Source organism: Micropterus dolomieu, linkage group LG01, assembly GCF_021292245.1.
Source record: "Micropterus dolomieu isolate WLL.071019.BEF.003 ecotype Adirondacks linkage group LG01, ASM2129224v1, whole genome shotgun sequence".
NCBI classification, from domain to species: domain Eukaryota; kingdom Metazoa; phylum Chordata; class Actinopteri; order Centrarchiformes; family Centrarchidae; genus Micropterus; species Micropterus dolomieu.
In genome coordinates, this window is record NC_060150.1 from 31,825,720 (window position 1) to 31,844,758 (window position 19,039).

Genomic DNA, 19,039 nt, shown 5'->3' on the forward strand with positions numbered 1-19,039 from the left:
TGATCTTTTCTCTCCAAGTTGCTTTCCGATTCTCTTGTAGCCCATCCCAGCCTTGTGCAGATCAACAATCTTGTCCCTGATGTCCGTAGAAAGCTCTTTGGTCTTGCCCATGGTGGTGATGTTGGATGCTGGTTGTTTGGGTGTTGACAGGTGTCTTTTATACAGGTAACGAGGTGAGGCAGGTGTATTTGATGTAGATAATTGGTTGGGATTGGGGCTGTGTCTTAAAGAAAGACTAACTGGCTTGTAGGAGCCAGAATACTTGCTGTTTGGTAGGGGGTCAAATACTTGTTTTTCCTCATCAGATGGTTATCAATTTTTATAAATTCATATGATGTGATTTTCTGGAATTTTCTTTGGGATTCTGTCTTTCACTGTTAGAATGTACATATGATTAAAATTGTAGATTGTTGCATTCTTTGTAAGTGGGCAAACCTGCAAAATCAGCAAGAGGTCAAATACTTTTTCCCCCCACTGTATATATATATATATATATATATATATATATATAATTTAAGAAAGATGCTACCATATAAAATGCATAATACATTACCCATAGGGTTAGAAGTGACTCTCTCGATCTTTATGAATTAAAGGGAGGCAGGGGAACGGTGGTTTCTTTCCTTGTAGTGCCCTGCAATTATGTAATCCATGTTTTCATTTCTTATAGCTGCTTTATGTTCAGCTATTCTCAATTTAAGATCATTTGCCCTATATAGATAAAGCCACATGGACCAGACCATATAGATGACATGTGTAGACATAAAATTAATAAACCCTCTAATTTTAACTTTTTACCCGTCTAAGGTAAGTGTTAGAGCAACGTGTAAGATGCACGTGGTATCTTCAGATGTTTGAACATAAAATTAATGTCACATCTGCCTCCTAAAATAGAAAGCAGAAAATATTGTGACACAAGCTAAGGTTGTCCAGGTAACATTATAACTAGGGTTGGGTATGGTTTAAAATTTTACGATACCAGTACCAAAATCCTTAAAGTGATACTGATACCATGCATGAAATGACACCTAGTGAAGCCATAGTGGTTGATTGGTAGCCTAAAATTATTTTATTGTTGTTACAGACAAGCAAGGAGATCTATTTCTTTTTTCAAATAACTGTTATATAACATTTTGGGAAATTGTATGAGATCGCGTCTCATCCTATTTAGGTCATCCTCAGAGGAAGGACGAAAGCTTGGGAGTTTTTTTGTATTTGAGTGAGAGAGGAGTGAAACAGTTTGGTGACCACATTAGTTGTGGAAAAGGAATTTAAGTTAAATTTTTCTTACATTTGTTGAAACTAAACAACGGAGAATCATTTTGTTAAACTCTGATCAATAAACTGAATTGAAAGAGCTCGACAAGTGTTTTTTCCTTTATTGGTGAGTCCCAAACCTCCTCTGAAAAAGACGCCAGCAAGAAGTAAAAAACAAGTAAGGAGTCAGCTAAACAAGTCACTAAACTACATTAAAGAGTCTAAAGAAACAAACAGAGGAAAAGAGAGGCTGCACGTCCAGCTAATCACTACATCTGATATCTGTCACAGCTACAGTGAGTAAAGTCAGCTGATTGCTGCTGTGCCACAAAAGGGTTTAATTGATATGATGGAACGCATTGATCGATCGGTGATGTGAATAGCAAATAAAAATGTATAGAGTAGTGTTAAATGAGACTAGTAGATGAAACCAACGGAAAGCCAAGCTTGTGGTGATAAAATTGCAACAGTGACAAGATGCATAGACTTAAAAGCGGGTGAAGGCTTTTTTTATACAGTTTATGGTGCAGGCACATAAGGAAAAAAAGAGCCCTGCTCTTCTCTTTCTTTCGGTGTGTTACTTGCATGTTTGGCTGCAAACAAAACCATACAAATAATCATTTTTTGCCGCAGGCTGTTATTACAAAAATTATCAAATTAAGTACTGGTTTGACTGGAGACGTTTCGATATTGGACTGTTTCGGTCAATACCATAAAGTTATCGAGTAGCGATACCCATCCCTACTTATAACTGATTATATACCAGTTCATGTGCCGTTATACTTGTTTAATCAGTTCTGACTCTATTAATGCTCTCACAAAAAAAGTCCTCCTCACTAACACACTCAGGGCTCATCAGGCTTTGCGTTTTTTGATCATCAAGACGGTCTCAGCTCTCTCTTCTTTGCCTTTCATGTTCGCAAATCCAGACAGAAATGCACAAGATCACAGGAATATTCACTATATGTAATGTGACAATTATGATTTTAAAGTCGATTGCATGTCCCATTACTTACAATCTACAGATTACTGCTATTATGCTGTGAGGAACTGCACAGATGTGAGGAAGTTTTTGAGACATTTAAATAGGTTGCACAGTATGTGCTGTCACACAGCTAAGAACCAATTTAAAACTTAACTAGTATAGTAATGTAAAATGATGGTGCAAGGCCTAACTGACTAAAGCACATCATTCTACATACACAACCAGTATAATGCTGACATTTCATAGATTATATGATGTTGATATTTAACAGCTTGCATTAAATGTGGTTGTTACAGCATGGAGAAGTTTACTGCTGGTCCATTAATGTACGTAGTATAGTGTCCCAGAAGAGTGTTATAGACAGGCAGATTCTAAAAGCAGTGTGGGAAGAAACACAAGGTCATACAAACAAAACCTTCCAACAACAGAAATGTCTGTGTTCTTGTATTAGTTTGTTTTGCAGAAATAGTTTTTAAATGTGGAATTGCTGTTGTAGGGCTGCTGTTTGGTAAAGTATTTAAATGACAAACTAGATCAGTATGCCAACCTCTGGCCTTCCCGTGGAGATGAGAAGTCCCGCGTAATCTTTTTATCTCAGCTACACAGCTGCATGGTTTAGGGGATAGAAAGAGAAAACATATAACAGATAAATGTGAAATAACATATTGAAATGTCAAAATAAATTGTAAATAAAATGTAACTTCTCCAAGATCGTTCTACAATAGCATGTTAATAGAATTTCAAACGTGACTGCAGCTTGCTGGAGTGAGACGTTGTTTTGTTTGTTGCATTGCTTGAGGCTGTTCAATTACACTCCTTAGTTGTTTTTGTGTATACCAACGGTCAGACAGAGAGAAGAGTGATGATTTGTCTTTGTTAATTTCCACTCTGTTGACTCCATGACTCCCCCATCTCAGTGATACTAAACACACACATACACACGCACTCCGTGAAAGTACAACATACACTGTAAGAATTAGTTTGCTCTCATTCTGACGCACACACACTCTCACACGGTCGTCTGCTGGTGGGTTTGCCTCTAAACTTGGTGTTTAATGGGGTGTGATACAATATATTGGGCTTGTCATTTTTCCTCATTTACCTGAGTGTCTTCTGATCTCATTTCAAAGTCAGAGCTAACAGAATATAGAAGCATATTACCTATGAGATTATCTGTCTTTTTTCCTTTCTCCCCCTCTGTCTCTCACTCTATCCGTCTGTTTGTCTCGTGGGTGGGGGTGGAAGGCCGCTAGTGTACAGAGTGTGAGAGTGGGCGTTTATTAGCAAGCTTTGACTTTGAGTTTGCTCTGTATTTTCAAGCGAGATGTTTCATTAAATGGCATCAAACACAAATCTCTCACCTCAACTTTCTCACTTTATTTATTTATTTATCTTTCTTTTTTTCATCTCCTCTTCCTTCGTCCCAACCTCTCTTCCTCCTACCTCACTGCATCTGTTATCTCTCCCGACTCTCTTTATCTCCAGACTGTAGAGAACTGTGTTTGCATCCTGAGGAACCTGTCGTATCGCTTGGCTGCTGAGACGTCCCACGGCCAGCAGGGGGGGTTGGAGGAGCTTGATGGCTTGCTTTGTGATGCCAATGGCCGCGATGGAGAGAGTTCTGGCTGCTGGGGCAAGAAGAAGAAGAAAAAGAAGGGAGCTGATCAGGTAAGGGCAATAGGAGATGATGACACCTAGGAGATAATGGAGATATAGATGGATGGAATGGACACAGTGGAAAAAAAATGTGTGCCTGCATTCATTTCGTTGAAGCTTAAGAAAGACAACACAAAGTGTCTTTGTTGAGCCACTAGAATTGCATCAGTGTTCCTTGGTGTAGATTCTGCAAGTTTGTGGAACTCTACTGGAGGAATGACCACCCTCCTCCAGCAGATATTCGTTCATTTGGTGTTTTAATGATGGTGGCGGAGAGCGCTGTCTAACATGACAGTCGATTTGATTTGATGAGATTGTGTGACTGCAAAGGCCATAGCATATTATTCACATCATTTTTTAAAAACCTCAAAATATTCAGTGACTCCATGTGCCTTGCATGGAAGCCTCTGCATTCATTAAACTTTTCCACTTATTTATTCAGGTTTTTACTTTCATTTGTCCCCAATCTGAGTATATACACAGTTGCAAAAAGAAAAAGACAGCCTTTCATAATGAAGCAGGAACGCAGTGTGAGTGGTTGAGGCAGCTGTGCCTTCAACAGGGACATGTGTGGTAAATAATGGAAAACAAGGATGAAAATCATAGAACATTCTGGAAGCTGAGTTGAAAAGCATTGGCTTCTTTTATAATGTATTTGCGCATAAGCCACTTTTTTTGCCCTTTTTAATCACATTTTATATATTTGAAACTTTTTAAACTCATTTTCAGTTGTTGTTGTTTTTACGGTCTCTCCTCTGCTGTCATGAGGACTTCCCTGCCATACTTCTTTTATGCTTTTTTTCAGGCTGTTAATTTAGAGGTGGACGCTCCATGAATTAGACCTCATGTGTTCATGAAATCAAAAGAACTACAGAATTTTTAGACTAGGTTGTGAGCATGTATGTTAGAATTGTCCATGGGCCCAAACCCGAGACACAAACTATACTTGGGTCCTCGAGACCCAAACTTACTAAACCAGAATGGTATTTGAGACCCAAACCAAACCAGATATCTAGAGGTATACTTTTGCATTGTTTCATGTATTATTGACCTTTGGCTGTCCAAGCTAATGCACCACATATACTGCACTGTGTCTCTTACCCTCTTCCCAATGGACATTGTGTATCCACACACATGGACAAAGAGCCCGTTTGCACACAAAGATAGAGAAGAGACAGAAAGAAAGAAAGAAGTTCTTAATAAATTACATTTAAAAATAACCCATCCCAACAAAGTAGCCTATACCTCAGGTTGGGTAGCAGAACTCCAGTGTATGCGTGTGTTTGCATTTACTGTATACATGTTAATTTCTTCTGTACACATAGAGGGATAGACAGTAAGTCAGGCAGAGCTGGATGCAGACAGGATGAAGTAGGAGGAACCCAGAGTTTTACACTAGTATGAGCGTGATGGGTAGTAGTTAGCAAGACACAGACAGGCAAAGAGAGACAGAAAGAGAGAGATAGGGTCAGAGTGATGAAGGGCAGAAACAAGCCAAGAGAGAGAGACAGATAGAGAGACTGAATGAGGGCGAGAGACACAGGGAGTTAGACTATAATGTAGTCTCCTTAATCATTTATTAGAGGTTCAGACAGAAAGGCCACAGAGCAGCACGGGAGCCTGAACTGGACCTAAACACTCCTAATGGACTACTGGAACACACACACACTCACACACAAAGGTTTTTTTGTACAGAGTTCTTTGTTTCAAGATATCCAGCTGTCTCTTGAATATAACACAAGTGAAAATTACAGTGTTTTTCAAAGCTGGAATCTTTAATATTTCACATTGTTTCCACAGAACTACAGCAAAAATGGCAAAGCATTCAGTGTTCTCACTTGATATTTGGATAAATGGATACCACTGTTGGTATCCAGCTGTCTGACCAGATAACCTGAATGTGAATGTATTATTTATTTTACTGGCATTGTCAAACAGGACAGCTGCTACTTAACAACATGATCAATTTCCCCATAGCAGACAATGTAGTGCTTGAGTGACAGTAAATTTGGCAGCTTTAGAGTTTTACAATTCCTAACAATGCAGGATATAAAAGTGATATTAGTTAAAAACACAGTGTGGAATTCATCTTTTAAGAAATATAATTTGAAAGCTGCCTATGAAACAGTTTGTTGTACTGAAGCAAATACATTTGAAAATGTTAAATATACTTAGTCTTAAGAGAATTTTAGATACATAAATTAACAGTATACATTATTATTTAGTATGTAGAATGTCTCCAGGACACAAAAAGTACTCTACTGTGAAAGAGTTGATGCCTCTTGTTGTAGTGCATCTACACACTTAGATTGTAAAAAAACATGCTCTCACAAACACACACACACTCTCAACAGCACCTCTCTCAAGACACATACTAGCCTAGTTTACCTTGAGACAAGAGGAGGACGGGAAGCAGTAGAGCGAAACTGAGGAGGTCGATGGGGAGAGGAAAAACTGAGAAATGAAGAGAGAGAAGGATGGAAATAGATTAAGAAAGCAGGGAAAGAGGGAGGCAAGCAAGAAGGAATAGAGAGATAGAGAGAAATGTTCAACAGAAGAGGAGCTATAAATGACAAGCTGGAGACAAAATAGAAGAAAGAAATAGAAAGAAGAGAGAGAAATAGAGATAGTACTGCCTACGTGACAGAGGTGTGGGCATGCCACTCAACAAAGAGGTTCAAACATCAAGGGACTCCATTGTAGTGGGGGAGAGGAGGGCGGAGGTAAAGGGGAAGAGAGGTGTGGAGCTTTATCTGTCAAAGCAAATGCAGGAGTGAAACATTCTCTCATAGTCGCTCTTTTCACACACAATTCTTTTCTTTCTGTCTTTTGCCCTCTCCCACATCTCCCTTCCATCACCATTCTCTCCTACAGAGCAGGTTGGCCGGGTGTGATTTAGTCAGTGTCTCTGACTTTTTTATAGGTCAGACTGTACTGGTTGGATATGTAGTTTGCTTTCAGACATGCATGCAGTCATTCTGACATAACACAACGCATGAGAATATAAAGTATACTCATCCATAGATATCTTTCTTTCATGAATATTGCAGGTATGATGATCAGTTCCCAAAAGCAAGTTGGAATAGTGAATGGACAGTGTTCTCTGGTTCTTCTTTTTTTTAATCGCTGTTTACGTGTGTTCAGTGTAACACACCCTGAAAGTCTTGTTTTAGCTGACCTCCAGTGGTTTCAATTCTTACCTTGCTGCAGTGATCTACAGGTGGACTCCAGGACGCTGTGACACTTCTCCTGGGTGTAGTCAGAGTTGAAACGCACTAGGTGTCACAGCAAAACACTGCTTCTCAGCATGCTGTTAAGCAAAGTACAAAGTGGTGTGAAACAAAAAAAAAGCATTTCAACACTGGCAAACCGTTTACAGTTTTCACTCCGCTATCTCTTCATGAATAAAAATTAACATTAAAATCTGTCTCCTCTTTCACAGTGGGATGGCGTGGGCCCTTTCCCAGACACGGCAGAGCCCCCCAAAGGAGTTCAGATGCTGTGGCACCCCACCATCGTCAAGCCCTACCTCACTCTGCTGTCTGAATGCTCCAATCCAGACACCCTGGAGGGAGCAGCCGGAGCTCTGCAGAACCTGGCCGCAGGCAGCTGGAAGGTAACAGCTAGTTTTAAAATGTTTCCCAAACCGTTTGCCTTTTTGTTACTTCACTTGAAGCTTCTTTGTCACATATAGATATGGTAGGAGCCCAGGAGTACAATCATGTATGTACACTGTATACCAGATCCAGGCAACACATGAAAAGTATTCTTCCTCTGTACCATCAGTGGGACCATCCATTCACACAAAAGAAAATTGCTCTGGTTTGGCTTCTGTGTATGGAAAATTATAGATTCTCAGATAGGGATGGTAATTTTACATGATGGGCAAATGTAAATCAGAATCAGAATGTCCTTGCTGAGTGATAAATGTATTGTATTGGCAAGAAAATACGTTTAAATATCAAAAAGGGGTTAAAATTAGTAAGGACACTAATGTGTGTTGGGCGTGTGCAAACAATTCTTTTTCTGATCATCTGGTTAAAGTTCAGTTCAGTTTTTATTAAAATTTAGAAGCTGATTTGGTTGTAGTAAATACCTCAACCCAGAAGATAAACAACAAAATGCACAATCCGTTGAAATAATGTTCTATTTGCTTGTTACACCATCCTGCTGACTTTGAAATATTTTCAGCACAATCCCATGTTTTTTATGTGTTCTATAGTATATAATATTGTTCGGTAGCAATGCAATAACTGTAATAATGTAAAGGCTCCAAGCCGGAACACACCAGGGAGTAGAGCTAGAGCAGCTGGCTGATGGAAGCAGCTTGATGGTAATAATGTATGAGTCATGCAGTCATTATGGAGAGTATTGGTGAGGGCAGCTTTAGCCTTGAGGGAGGTGTATATAGGGGTGAAAGGCAGAAAGTGAGAGGGCATAACCTTGGAAAGACCTTGGAATCAATAAACAGCATCAGACATGTTGGTTGTAAACAGGCTATGAGGGAATGTTGAGGGAAATGTTTTATGTGGTCAGAAAATGCTCAGTAAAAAGCTCATGTTGCTTTTGCTGTGAAAACATGAACTTACGAAGGAGTGACAGACAGAGAATCACACTGTGGTTGAGAGGGATGTCTCTATGGTCCTCTAAATGTGTGTGAGAGGTGTGTGTTTCTGATTTTGGTTTTGTGAGTATTTTCATTGGAAGTGGAGTGGACAGAGAAACAGAGCAAGAGGGAGATGGAGGAGGAGGCTATAGAAAGACAAGGGAGGAAATGACAGGGGCATGTGGTCTTCAGGAAATCACATTTTCTATTTTGGGTCCTTACTGCATGTGTGTGCACGCTTTGTTGTGTCTCCTCTAAACATGCTCCCTCTGCTAACAGTTTCTGAAGAAGCTGTGTTGGTGTACTGCTTGCACAGTCTACGCTCTGTTCATTCCTTGTTAAGAAATATGATAATTTCCCTCCAAGGGTGACTTATTTCCTAAAATGATTATCAGAACCATAGTTTGTCCATTTTGCTCTCTATGAAAAGTCCTGGAAAAGGTAAATGATTCTTTTGATAGAAACATTTAGCATCACACATCACTTACTGATATCTATTCTTGGGTGGTGATCAGTAGTTCATCCTAAGTCTTCTACTGTTGACCCAAAAGGCAGCACCACTTGAGCCGTTTAGGGTCGAGTGGTCTATTTAAGCACACCTTGATAGTTATTGAGGGAGATTGGAGTGGTCTCCAAGCTCAAAACTCTTCTCTCTGGATCATATATTTCTCCCTCTTACAGTACATCACTTGTGAGTCAGTATAATACCTCAGCCTCTCTCATATTGCCCCCCATAACATCTCCCACTCGACCTCGCCCATTGTGCTTATGCTGTCTTTTTTCCCTTTTTCCTACCTTAACCACTTTATTTATAGTTTTATCTCAGGTAAAAAAAAATTAAAGAATTAAAATGGTCACCATAGTGACAAACATGCATGGATGGAAAATAACCAATCACACAATGCACAGGTATAACCACAGTGTGTTCATAGTAAGGTGAATCAAACACCTCAAAAAGTATAGTGCCACTAGTGAGTAAGAAAGATAGTACTGGAAATTTTGCCATGCTGCATGAACACAATTGTAAGTGCTCTCCCAAGTGGATGCCCTGCATCCTCATAATCTCATTCAAGATTTGGGATTTTAACAATTTGCAGCAACTGTCACAAATCTCCGTCAATGTTCCTGTTATGAAAAGCTTTGCCACCACAAATGGACCATGGGGTTGTTTTTTAATATTATTTCACCTTAACTGCAAACACCCCCACTGTGGCTAGTTTTGGCTGTTTACTATCTTCCCCCTGCTTTTTCCCTGTCAGTGGTCAGTGTATATCCGGGCTGCTGTGCGTAAGGAGAAAGGTCTTCCCATCCTGGTTGAGTTACTGAGGATAGACAACGACAAGGTGGTGTGTGCTGTGGCCACCGCTCTCAGAAATATGGCCCTCGACATCAGGAACAAGGAGCTCATTGGTGAGTACTGATAAAAACTTTCCCAAAAGATGATATTTGTTGGTGAAACATCACCGCACCTGTTAGACGGAATTATTGCATGGATCACAGGCATTTTTTATCTCTATCAAGCCACATGAATTTGGACACCTGCACCTTTATGCTCAGTGGCAGTCTCTGTTGTTTGTGAAGAGCAACCTGAAGCCCATTTTCATCTCTAATTGCATTCTCTCGGAGCCATTCTACTGTGGTGTGTTCCTGTCACATTGTTTTCATTTAGAGTATGCAAGTCAAGAGCTTGTGTTCAAGTGATGTAACACAAGGGTAAAGAGCCTGTAGCCAATTGCACCAATTAGAAGTAATTTAACACTAATGCCAGCCTGTAGTCACCCTTGCTTTTTAGCAGTGACATAGTATGATGGCTGACCTTTTCTACAATGCTAGCCAGAGAACTTTGGGCTGTGATTTTGACCCATTAAAGTATATTATTGATTAAGAGTCTTAATAAATAATATACTTTAATGGGTCAAAATGGGTCTTAATTTAAGACCATTAATTTGTAATGACAAACTAGGATGAAGTATATCTAATGAGCTGAAATTTTAAGAGGCTTTACATATGTTCATGTGATTTATAATTATAGTGCACTACAACTGGTCATTTATCACTATGGTGGTTGTGAAGTCCATTGCAATTTAGTTTTCTTTTACTATTTTAAAGGTCCCATAGAATGTAAAACTGTATTTACCTTCGTCATAGTTAAATAAAAAGAGTTTAGTATGTGGAACATATCGTCAGCCTCAATCTGAGGTTGAGTAGCTAGCAGCAGCTGCTATTAGCAGTAAGTTATTTAACTGCTAAAGTAACCAGTAACATACAAACTCTGTAAATCACCAACAGTGGAGGAAGCGCAGCCAGAGTATATCAGAAGGAAAACTAGACAATATTTTCTCCATCAAATCTGATCCAGTTTTAGTAAAACTAGTGAACAGAGTTGTGTTTTTGTACAGTAATCTGTGAGGCCTAGGCCTTGATTCTCTGCCTCACCCCCTCTTCTGTGCTTGGGGAAGTTGGCCAATCAGAAGCAATTGAGCATTCAGTTGGGAGGCCTTAAAGAGTTGGTATTATGCTTTTTGGCTTTTTACCTCTCTTTTATTGAGTTACATATCTTTTTTGTGCATGTACTAGGTTTGCAAAGTGAAAAAGCCCAAAGTCCACCCCAAAGAGAGTTCCCATCTCCCGCAGAAAACACTGCTCTGAACTGCCTGAAAACAGCTTGTTTGTTGTCCAGCCTTTACTTCCCTTTCTTGTGATGTCACAAGACAATACGTGTCATAATGCTCGCCGAGCAACTAGTCTGACAAGCCCTCAAAAACACCGGTGGAAAACACTCTGCAGCACACACCTCTCCTCTCCCTTCCAAACATTAGCTACCCTCCAGGCAGTCAATGGACATAAAGTTGTTACTGTGATGTAGAGACATAGCTCAGTTTAAACTTTATGGATGAAAGATACTTTTGTTGCAGATTATTAACTCACCACTCTGAAACTCTTGCACCAGTCCATGTTGCTAAGCTGGTCGGCAACATGTAGCCTACAGCTGAATCAAAGCTGTTTACCGTCTTTTCGCTGACCCGCCTTTCTCTGCATCTGATTGGCTATTACCGGCCTTTCACTGACCTGCCCATCTCTGCTTCTGATTGGCTAGTAGCCCTTAACTAGGAACTGCACATGTGCAACTCCCAACAAAGATCATTTAGAGACATGATGTATCACTCCATAGCTAAAATGAAGCCTTCAACACATAGGGTGAAAAGAGGAGCTGGAGCAATGTGCAGTATGAAAAAAAATATGGTGTTTTTTGAAAATTAAACCATGTAAACTTGTTCTGGTATAACCCCTAAATAGGATTTTGAACCTGGAAAAATGAGCATAATACCACCTCTTTAAAGAAGCTTAAACTGAATTTTCAAACAGAGGGTGAAAAGAGGTGCTGAAGAAATTAACAGGATGAGAAAACATTGGATGTTTTTTAAACATTGAAGCATGTTAACATTTTTGAGTAGAAATCCTAAATACATGTAACCTGAAAATTAGTATTTTACGGCGTATTGGGTGAAGTCAATTTACATACATGTTAGTTAAGCTAATTGCTCTCAAATGTTTGTTTGTTTGTTTTACTTTCTTCAATGTACCTGCAAATATACTGGCAAGCCAGTAGTATATAAAGTTAGGTGGCGTAGAAGTCCTCACATACAGGTACAATAATAATTGTTTTTCCTTTAAGAATTGCATGTCATCCCTATCCCCTTTCAGTTTTCCAATAATATCAGTGATACCAGACAGAGCGTAAGTGTAAAAACATCTAAAACCTTATACGATATATCATAATTGAGACTATGAGGTTTTGTGTATTTAAAATGTATGTCAGTGTAAAAATGTGGGTAAACTCTACCCTTCAAAAACTGTCCAACTAATTATAAGTGTGATCCAAATCTACTTTAATCAGTCCCTCCAGGATTTCGTGAGCCTAAAATGCCTAATTTTGCAGCAGCTTTTTAAAAAAAATAGTTACGATGTTTTGGGACTTTTTGTGATGAAATTGTGGGAATTTGGAGGGAAAACTGCAATGAGAAGCCGATAAACATGGCTTAGGTTCAGCTGTATATCCCCTTTACCAGCTTAGCAACATGGTCTGGAGCAAGAGTTTCAGAGTGGTGAGTTATTAATTTGTTGCAAATGTATCTTTCATCCATAAAGTTTTAACTGAGCTCTGTCTCTGTATCACAGTAACAACTTTATGTCCATTGGCTGCCTGGAGGGTAGCTGATGTTTGGAAGAGACAGCAGAGGTAGCAGGAGGACGTCTTGTCACTGTGCTACAGCTCAGTATGTTTTTCCACCGGTGTTTTTGAGGGTGTGTCTGACTAGCAGCTAGGCGAGCATGATGACGCGTGTTCCGCTGAGACAATACAGCGAAGCGGAAGAGAAGGTTGGCCTACAAATGAGCTAATTTCAGGCAGTTCAGAGCAGTGTTTTCTGTGGGAGATGGGAACTCCCTTAGGGCTGGACTTTGTGCTTTTTCACTTTGCAAACCTACATGCACAAAAACGTTATATAACTTATAAAGTAGAGGGAAAAAGCCAAAACCATAATATGACCTCTTTAACTTTAAAATTGCTGTTCAATGAATAAACAGTCCCTCCAGGATTTCACGGGCCTAACCCTAACCCTTCTTATTTAAACCAGCTTACCTTGATTATTTCAACTGACCGACTGACTGACTGACTGACTGACTCTCTCTAACTGAGGTCCGACACTTTCATGGCTGCGCTCCATTGACTCGCATGCAAAAGGAGTCAGTTTCTAGCTTTTTTTGCTGTTTTTTTTCCAATATATGGTCAAACGCTGTTCCTGGAGCACTTGTAATAATTACAATCACTTCACAGAGAGGTTGAAAGGAGAAGTACGATTTATTCAACACCTAAAACAAATCCAGAAAAAATGTAGGCTGTGGATTGTTCCTAATGTAGCCTAATGTTAGTTAGCTAACAATTACTACCTAACTTACTACGGAGTGTAACATTATATAACCCTATTGTTCTGCTTTTTAATGATTGTAATAATGAATAGAGATCTACCCAGCTTTACAGGAACAGTGTTAATCGTTGTCCTATGTTTCAATCGTCAGGTGATGCAATGGTTCACTTTTACTCTGTGATCGTTAGACTTAAGCTTCTATCATTATTCTTTTCACGTCAGTTTGACAGCCTGAATGCAACCTTCAAATGCACAATGCAACTGCTAAACTGTTTCTTTCTGAGATCACTTTTTCCATAAATTAGATAATATTTCTCCAGGGAGAACAGTAATAGATTGTGGCAGCACCATGTTAAAAGTACGACAGGTCCGACAGTTTGTCGGACTTAGCAACAGTAACTAAGGGAGTGTGGATTAGCAAAGGGTCAGTTGACCGGGATGCAACAGCCTGTGTCAGTGTGATTTCATCCTTCCACTCTCCGCATGCTGTGCGGTGGCAAAGTGTTAGTTAGATGATTTCCTTTTATTTTCAACCACAACACTGTTATGCAAAACAGTTTACCCCTGCTTTAGTAAAGAAGATCTGGATACTGTTTTTCACGGTCCTTTTTTTTTGTCAGCAAATGTGAGACAGACACATGTCTGCTGCGTCTTGTAAACAAGAAAGTGACAAGCTGACGTGTGACAACATTCTGTGCGAAACAGCGATAATAGGTCAAATTTATATGTAAAAGTTGGAGTGATTGGTCAAAATTGCAAGTCGTGCTGAATTCACTTGTATATGTGTTAAAGGGGCTATATGTAGTTTTTCTACTAAAATTAATCCTTTTTTTATTGCCTGTGTGTGAAGGGGTTGTAATCTGACATTAAAATGATCCACTTGCCAGGTTTGGCTATTAACTCTGAAGGCAAGTATTCCTATTCCTATTTGAAGGCTCCGGGTCGGATTTTCCGCGAAATCCAGTGACTGACACCTGCATGCGTGCTCCCGAGGCTCTCGCTTTGTCTACTGCCTTTGCACTCAGCAGCGACGACACTGCAACTTATGACATGGAGTCTGCTAACACTAAGAAACGACCTGCTCCCAGCACAACACAGACTCCAACACAAACTCCACATAAGGATAAAAAACAAAAAAAAGTTTTATCTGCTGAAGCTCGTCAGGCCTAATGTGAATCGGATCGACTTCGGACGAAAACATGGATCAACATCGGCAGGGCTTTTGAATCATGGAGAAACCTCCGCTTTGTTTTGGGTATAAAAACAGACCCAGAGTTGGCTTTCATCCTATTGGACAGGTAAGCTAACATTACTACAAAGCATGTAAAATATTTTGATTTTGTGCTTCAGTTGGCTCAAGTTAGATAGTGTTAGCTCGCCGGCTAACGCCGAGCAGTTGCTAATGTTGTCCGGTGCAAAGTTATATCGCTTTCACATTACTTATCCAACTAATGCAACCCATGTTATTTTCCTCTGTACCACTGTTATGTCAAAGTGTCAAAGCCTGCAATAAGTGATGTAATGGTAAAAAGCTAATGTGGAGCAATTTGTTTACTATCCCATAGTGATGCAGCCACAAGCAGCCAGCAAACGCTACAGTAGCTCGGACCTGCCGCTGTTTGCTTCGTAACGTTCAATTTAGATTTATTGCCTTTTACTGATACTCAGGTACACAGCTTCTCCACCTCTCAGTTGCTGTAACTAACATGACCCACATAATATACAACCCAGAGGAAGAGCCATCCACTAACACTACAGTAAATGTACTTACTGCGGTCTAACTGCTATAAAGTGTGACACAATCTCGTTATAATATTCAGTCCAGCACACTAACAGTTTCATTATCATCCAAAACATGTAGCTGTGCTGAAATTGCTGAGCCTCCGGTGACAGATACACAGATAGTAAAGACAGTTACTGAAAGCAGCAGGCGAGCTAACGATGTAGCACGTTGGCTAAATGCAGTCACTGTAACTTTATCATGTAACGAGCATGGATTAGTTCAACATCAAGCTGATAAAAATATTACTGTAACGTTGTAGTGGGAGTTTAGCTGAGTTTCCAGCATGTTGTGTGAAGCTGGCTCCCTACCTGTCTATAGCCGCTCTCACTTTGCCTTTTTCGGGAGTACTGTGCCAATATGCCGGTGTCTTGCTGTGCTGAATGAAAGGTACGGCGCCAGTGTCGATCCACCTCTGAGACGGTAACGTTGAAGTAACAGAGCCTGAACATGTCTGGAGAAAAGCCACAGCCTGCATGCTGGTGTTCCTGCGTTTATTGCATGATTTCTGTATGAAAGCGGTTGTGTTTCGGATTCTGCTCGCTCATGAGTTCAAGCGAGCACACGTACAAGCACACGTCTGGTTGCAATCTTAAAACTGCACCGCTAGTGGCCACTGGAAACTACATAATGCCCCTTTAATAGTTGCCATCGTGAAATCCTGGAGGGACTGATTAAGTGTGACATACAACTTGCAATCTGCGGATATTAGATGAAGAATTATGGAAGCAGAAGTAATTTAAATGCATATATCAACTCAAACAAAACTGTTGCTGCAGTATTGTTTGAGTTGGTCTGATAAATGCTGTTTCAGCTACATTTACATTAAGTCTGAGTGAGCCATTTGGTCTTGCATTGTCAAAATAAATGTGTAATTTGAATAAAAATATTTAATAAAATTGTACTGACACGATTAAATCAAATTTTCCATTTGACCTTTTCAAATGAGAACAGTGTATGTTTTGCTCTGGAAATCATTCAGATGTCCTCTAATTGATTAAGATATTAGAGGTAATTGGTAAATTTTTACTTATTAGTATTTTATAGCCATTAGCTTCCAAAGCAGAGAAATATAAAGAGGAGAGTTATGGAAAGAGAGGTAGACACTGTAATGAATGTGTGCTTCATAGAGAGAAAGGCAAAACACACAGGCTGATTGAATAATGTAATTACTTGCAAATTCACAGGGAAAATTAATTCAAATTTGTTTGGCATTTTCATTTGAATATACGCTTGACTTATTCAGTTGAAGGATAACATGGTTTAAGTCCCGCGTGTAATTAGCTCTCCCAGTGTAGTTTCTGTGACTTAAGAGACAGACAATAAGACAGAGACAGGGTGATGGAGGCAAATTCTGATATATAATAGAGATAGAGAAAATTGGTGTCACAGATCATTCTCCTGTAGCAAGCATGACTTTCACCATCAATGAGGTGTTGGTAGACTGTCTGAAAAATACATACACCTTGGGAAGAAAGCAGAGCTTGACTTATTCAGTTAAAGGATGGATATATATATATAACTTCCTTAAACCATTTGAGCATTAAGTGCCGGAAAGTATGTAAATGTAAATATACGTAATACGTAATATATGTAAATATTGAATTGTATTTTAGCCCTGGTTTGGTCCTCTAGCTAAAAGAAAGATCTGCTTATGCTTCTGCTTCTCTTAAGCATGCTAGATGTTTATCTGGGTTTCTCCACCAGCCACTCAGTTAATTTGTCTCTATCTTTTTTAGCTGAAAAAAGTTTTTATATGAGCCAACATTCTTGTGGTTTTACAGACTGGCTAATAAAAATAAAAAGCTACAGCCACTTGGAAACTGCATGGAGCTGCAGAGCGGATTGTTGATTCTCAGCGGGATTGTCTTTACAAACAAACCATCTTGGAGATTCATTTGTTCAATATTGAATATATATAATATCATTACACCTAATAAGAAAATGATGGTTGGCTGGATGGGTTTAGTTAGCTAACAGACATTATTTAAATAGTATCATAAATTCATTAGTATCAGTGATGATCAGCTCAAATTAAGCTCACAAACCAACTTCTGTTCCAAACTGGTGAAACATCCAAACGGTAAGTGAGACAGAAAGAAACAGTCAGAGTTAGTGCCATAGAAAGACTTAGAGGTGGAGAGGGAAAATGGAGAGAGGAGAAAAGTGAGAAAAGTGAGGAGGATCAGTCAAGGTTGAGTCTTTGCTCTTGGCAAGGTGTGAGTTGATGCGTGTCGACAGAAAAGAGGTAGAGGCCAGGCACTCCTAAGAGACAAGCCCCATTTGGCCCATGTTCTCAGGCTTTATTCACCACAGTGACTCTAACCTCTAAGTCAAACACCTTTTTCTTTACACCATGCTCTTCTGCAAAACAACAGTTTAACCCAAAGCGACAAGGCGATTTCAAAGAGCGGTTTGCGAGTCTTTGTCAGATCAATGTTCCATCTAATTATAATATAATTTTGCATGACTAATCTAGAGTAAATTACATCTTTCTAAAAATCAAAAACCAAATCTTCATCTTTTAAAACTCATGCGATAGTGTGTCATAAGCTGTTAGTGCCGGTGAGTTTGGCAGCATCACCGTGGGGGAATGATAGTTAGCATGAGAGCTCTGCAGAGTGAGCGGAGATGAGAATCATCTTTCGTACACAATAATCTCAGAGTGTCAAATCCTCCTGAAAGCACTGTATGATTGGATGGCAGCAAGACGAGCAAGAGGAAAGGAGCAGACAGGCCGAGTCAGGTTGGGGAGACTGAAAGAGAAGAGAGAGCAGTGGCAGCTAAAGAGCTAACCACATATGTGTGCTTATATTTCATTCCCTCTGTAATGTGATTTAGTGGCATATTGATGTCGCTGAGAATCATTCTTCTCATATGTCAATGTTTTTGTCTCTCCCTTGATTTCACCTCCTTCATAGTTTTTCATTTGCATAATGTACTGTACGCCTGTGTTGCAATAAATGAGTCCCATTCACTGCTACACCGTCTGTCAGCGCAATTCTTCCCCGTTTACTTACAGATGGTAATTTGACACACATGAATTGGAAACAGCACTTGAATGCCAAAAAGACACTGTTTTTTTGTTTTTCAAATACAGCAATCCATCAACCTGAGGTTCCTATAAATGCACGATGTTCTGACAACCACATTCAAACCAAAGTTATTTTTTAACGAAGAACTGATTAATGCAAAAACAGACATTTAATTAATTCATTTAATGTTTTTTTGTACAAAGTAGGTGGTTCCAACTGCCAAATTTAATGTAATAATATAATGTGGATTCTGAAGTATGGTTTTAATTTAAATTCCAATATAAAGTCCTATATTTATAGTAATACAAAGTTGGAGGTTAAACTTTTTTAATTACACTTTTCCAAGAAACCAGTCAAACTTAAAAGCAAATTAACTGAGCTTATTTAACTGGCTCAAAGGTTTCAATCCTTTCCTGATTTCACCTATAAGCCATAACATTGACCACCTGCCTAATATTGTGTAGGTTCCCCTTTTGCCGCCAAAACAGCCTAGACCTGTCGAGGCATGGACTCCACTAGACAACTGAAGGTGTGCTGTGGTATCTGGCACCAAGACATTAGCGGCAGATCCTGTTGAAAACAAACACCCCCGGTACCGGGGCCAGCCGTGCTGTGGGCGAAATTACTGACTGGAAAAAAATGTTTCCGCCGTTTTAACTCCAAAACCCGCCTACGTTGTTGCTTTGAGTCTCAGCGGGCGCCATCTTGATTATTGCACAATAACTGCGAGCTGCCTGCCTGCTCTCGACATTTGTGCAGGGGAGGAAACGTGCCGTTTGAGAACACAGTGTT

General features: G+C 39.6%; 1 protein-coding gene across 1 annotated transcript in view; it reads left to right on the top strand.

Moving 5' to 3' along the window:
• The window catches only part of ctnnd2a (catenin (cadherin-associated protein), delta 2a), a 280,580-nt gene that overhangs the window by 233,190 nt on the left and 28,351 nt on the right, over positions 1–19,039 (top strand). The window contains exons 16-18 of the mRNA XM_046065452.1: positions 3,728–3,910; positions 7,341–7,514; positions 9,764–9,914. Coding sequence (XP_045921408.1) covers positions 3,728–3,910; positions 7,341–7,514; positions 9,764–9,914 — 508 coding nt within the window. The remainder of the gene's footprint in view (positions 1–3,727; positions 3,911–7,340; positions 7,515–9,763; positions 9,915–19,039) is intronic.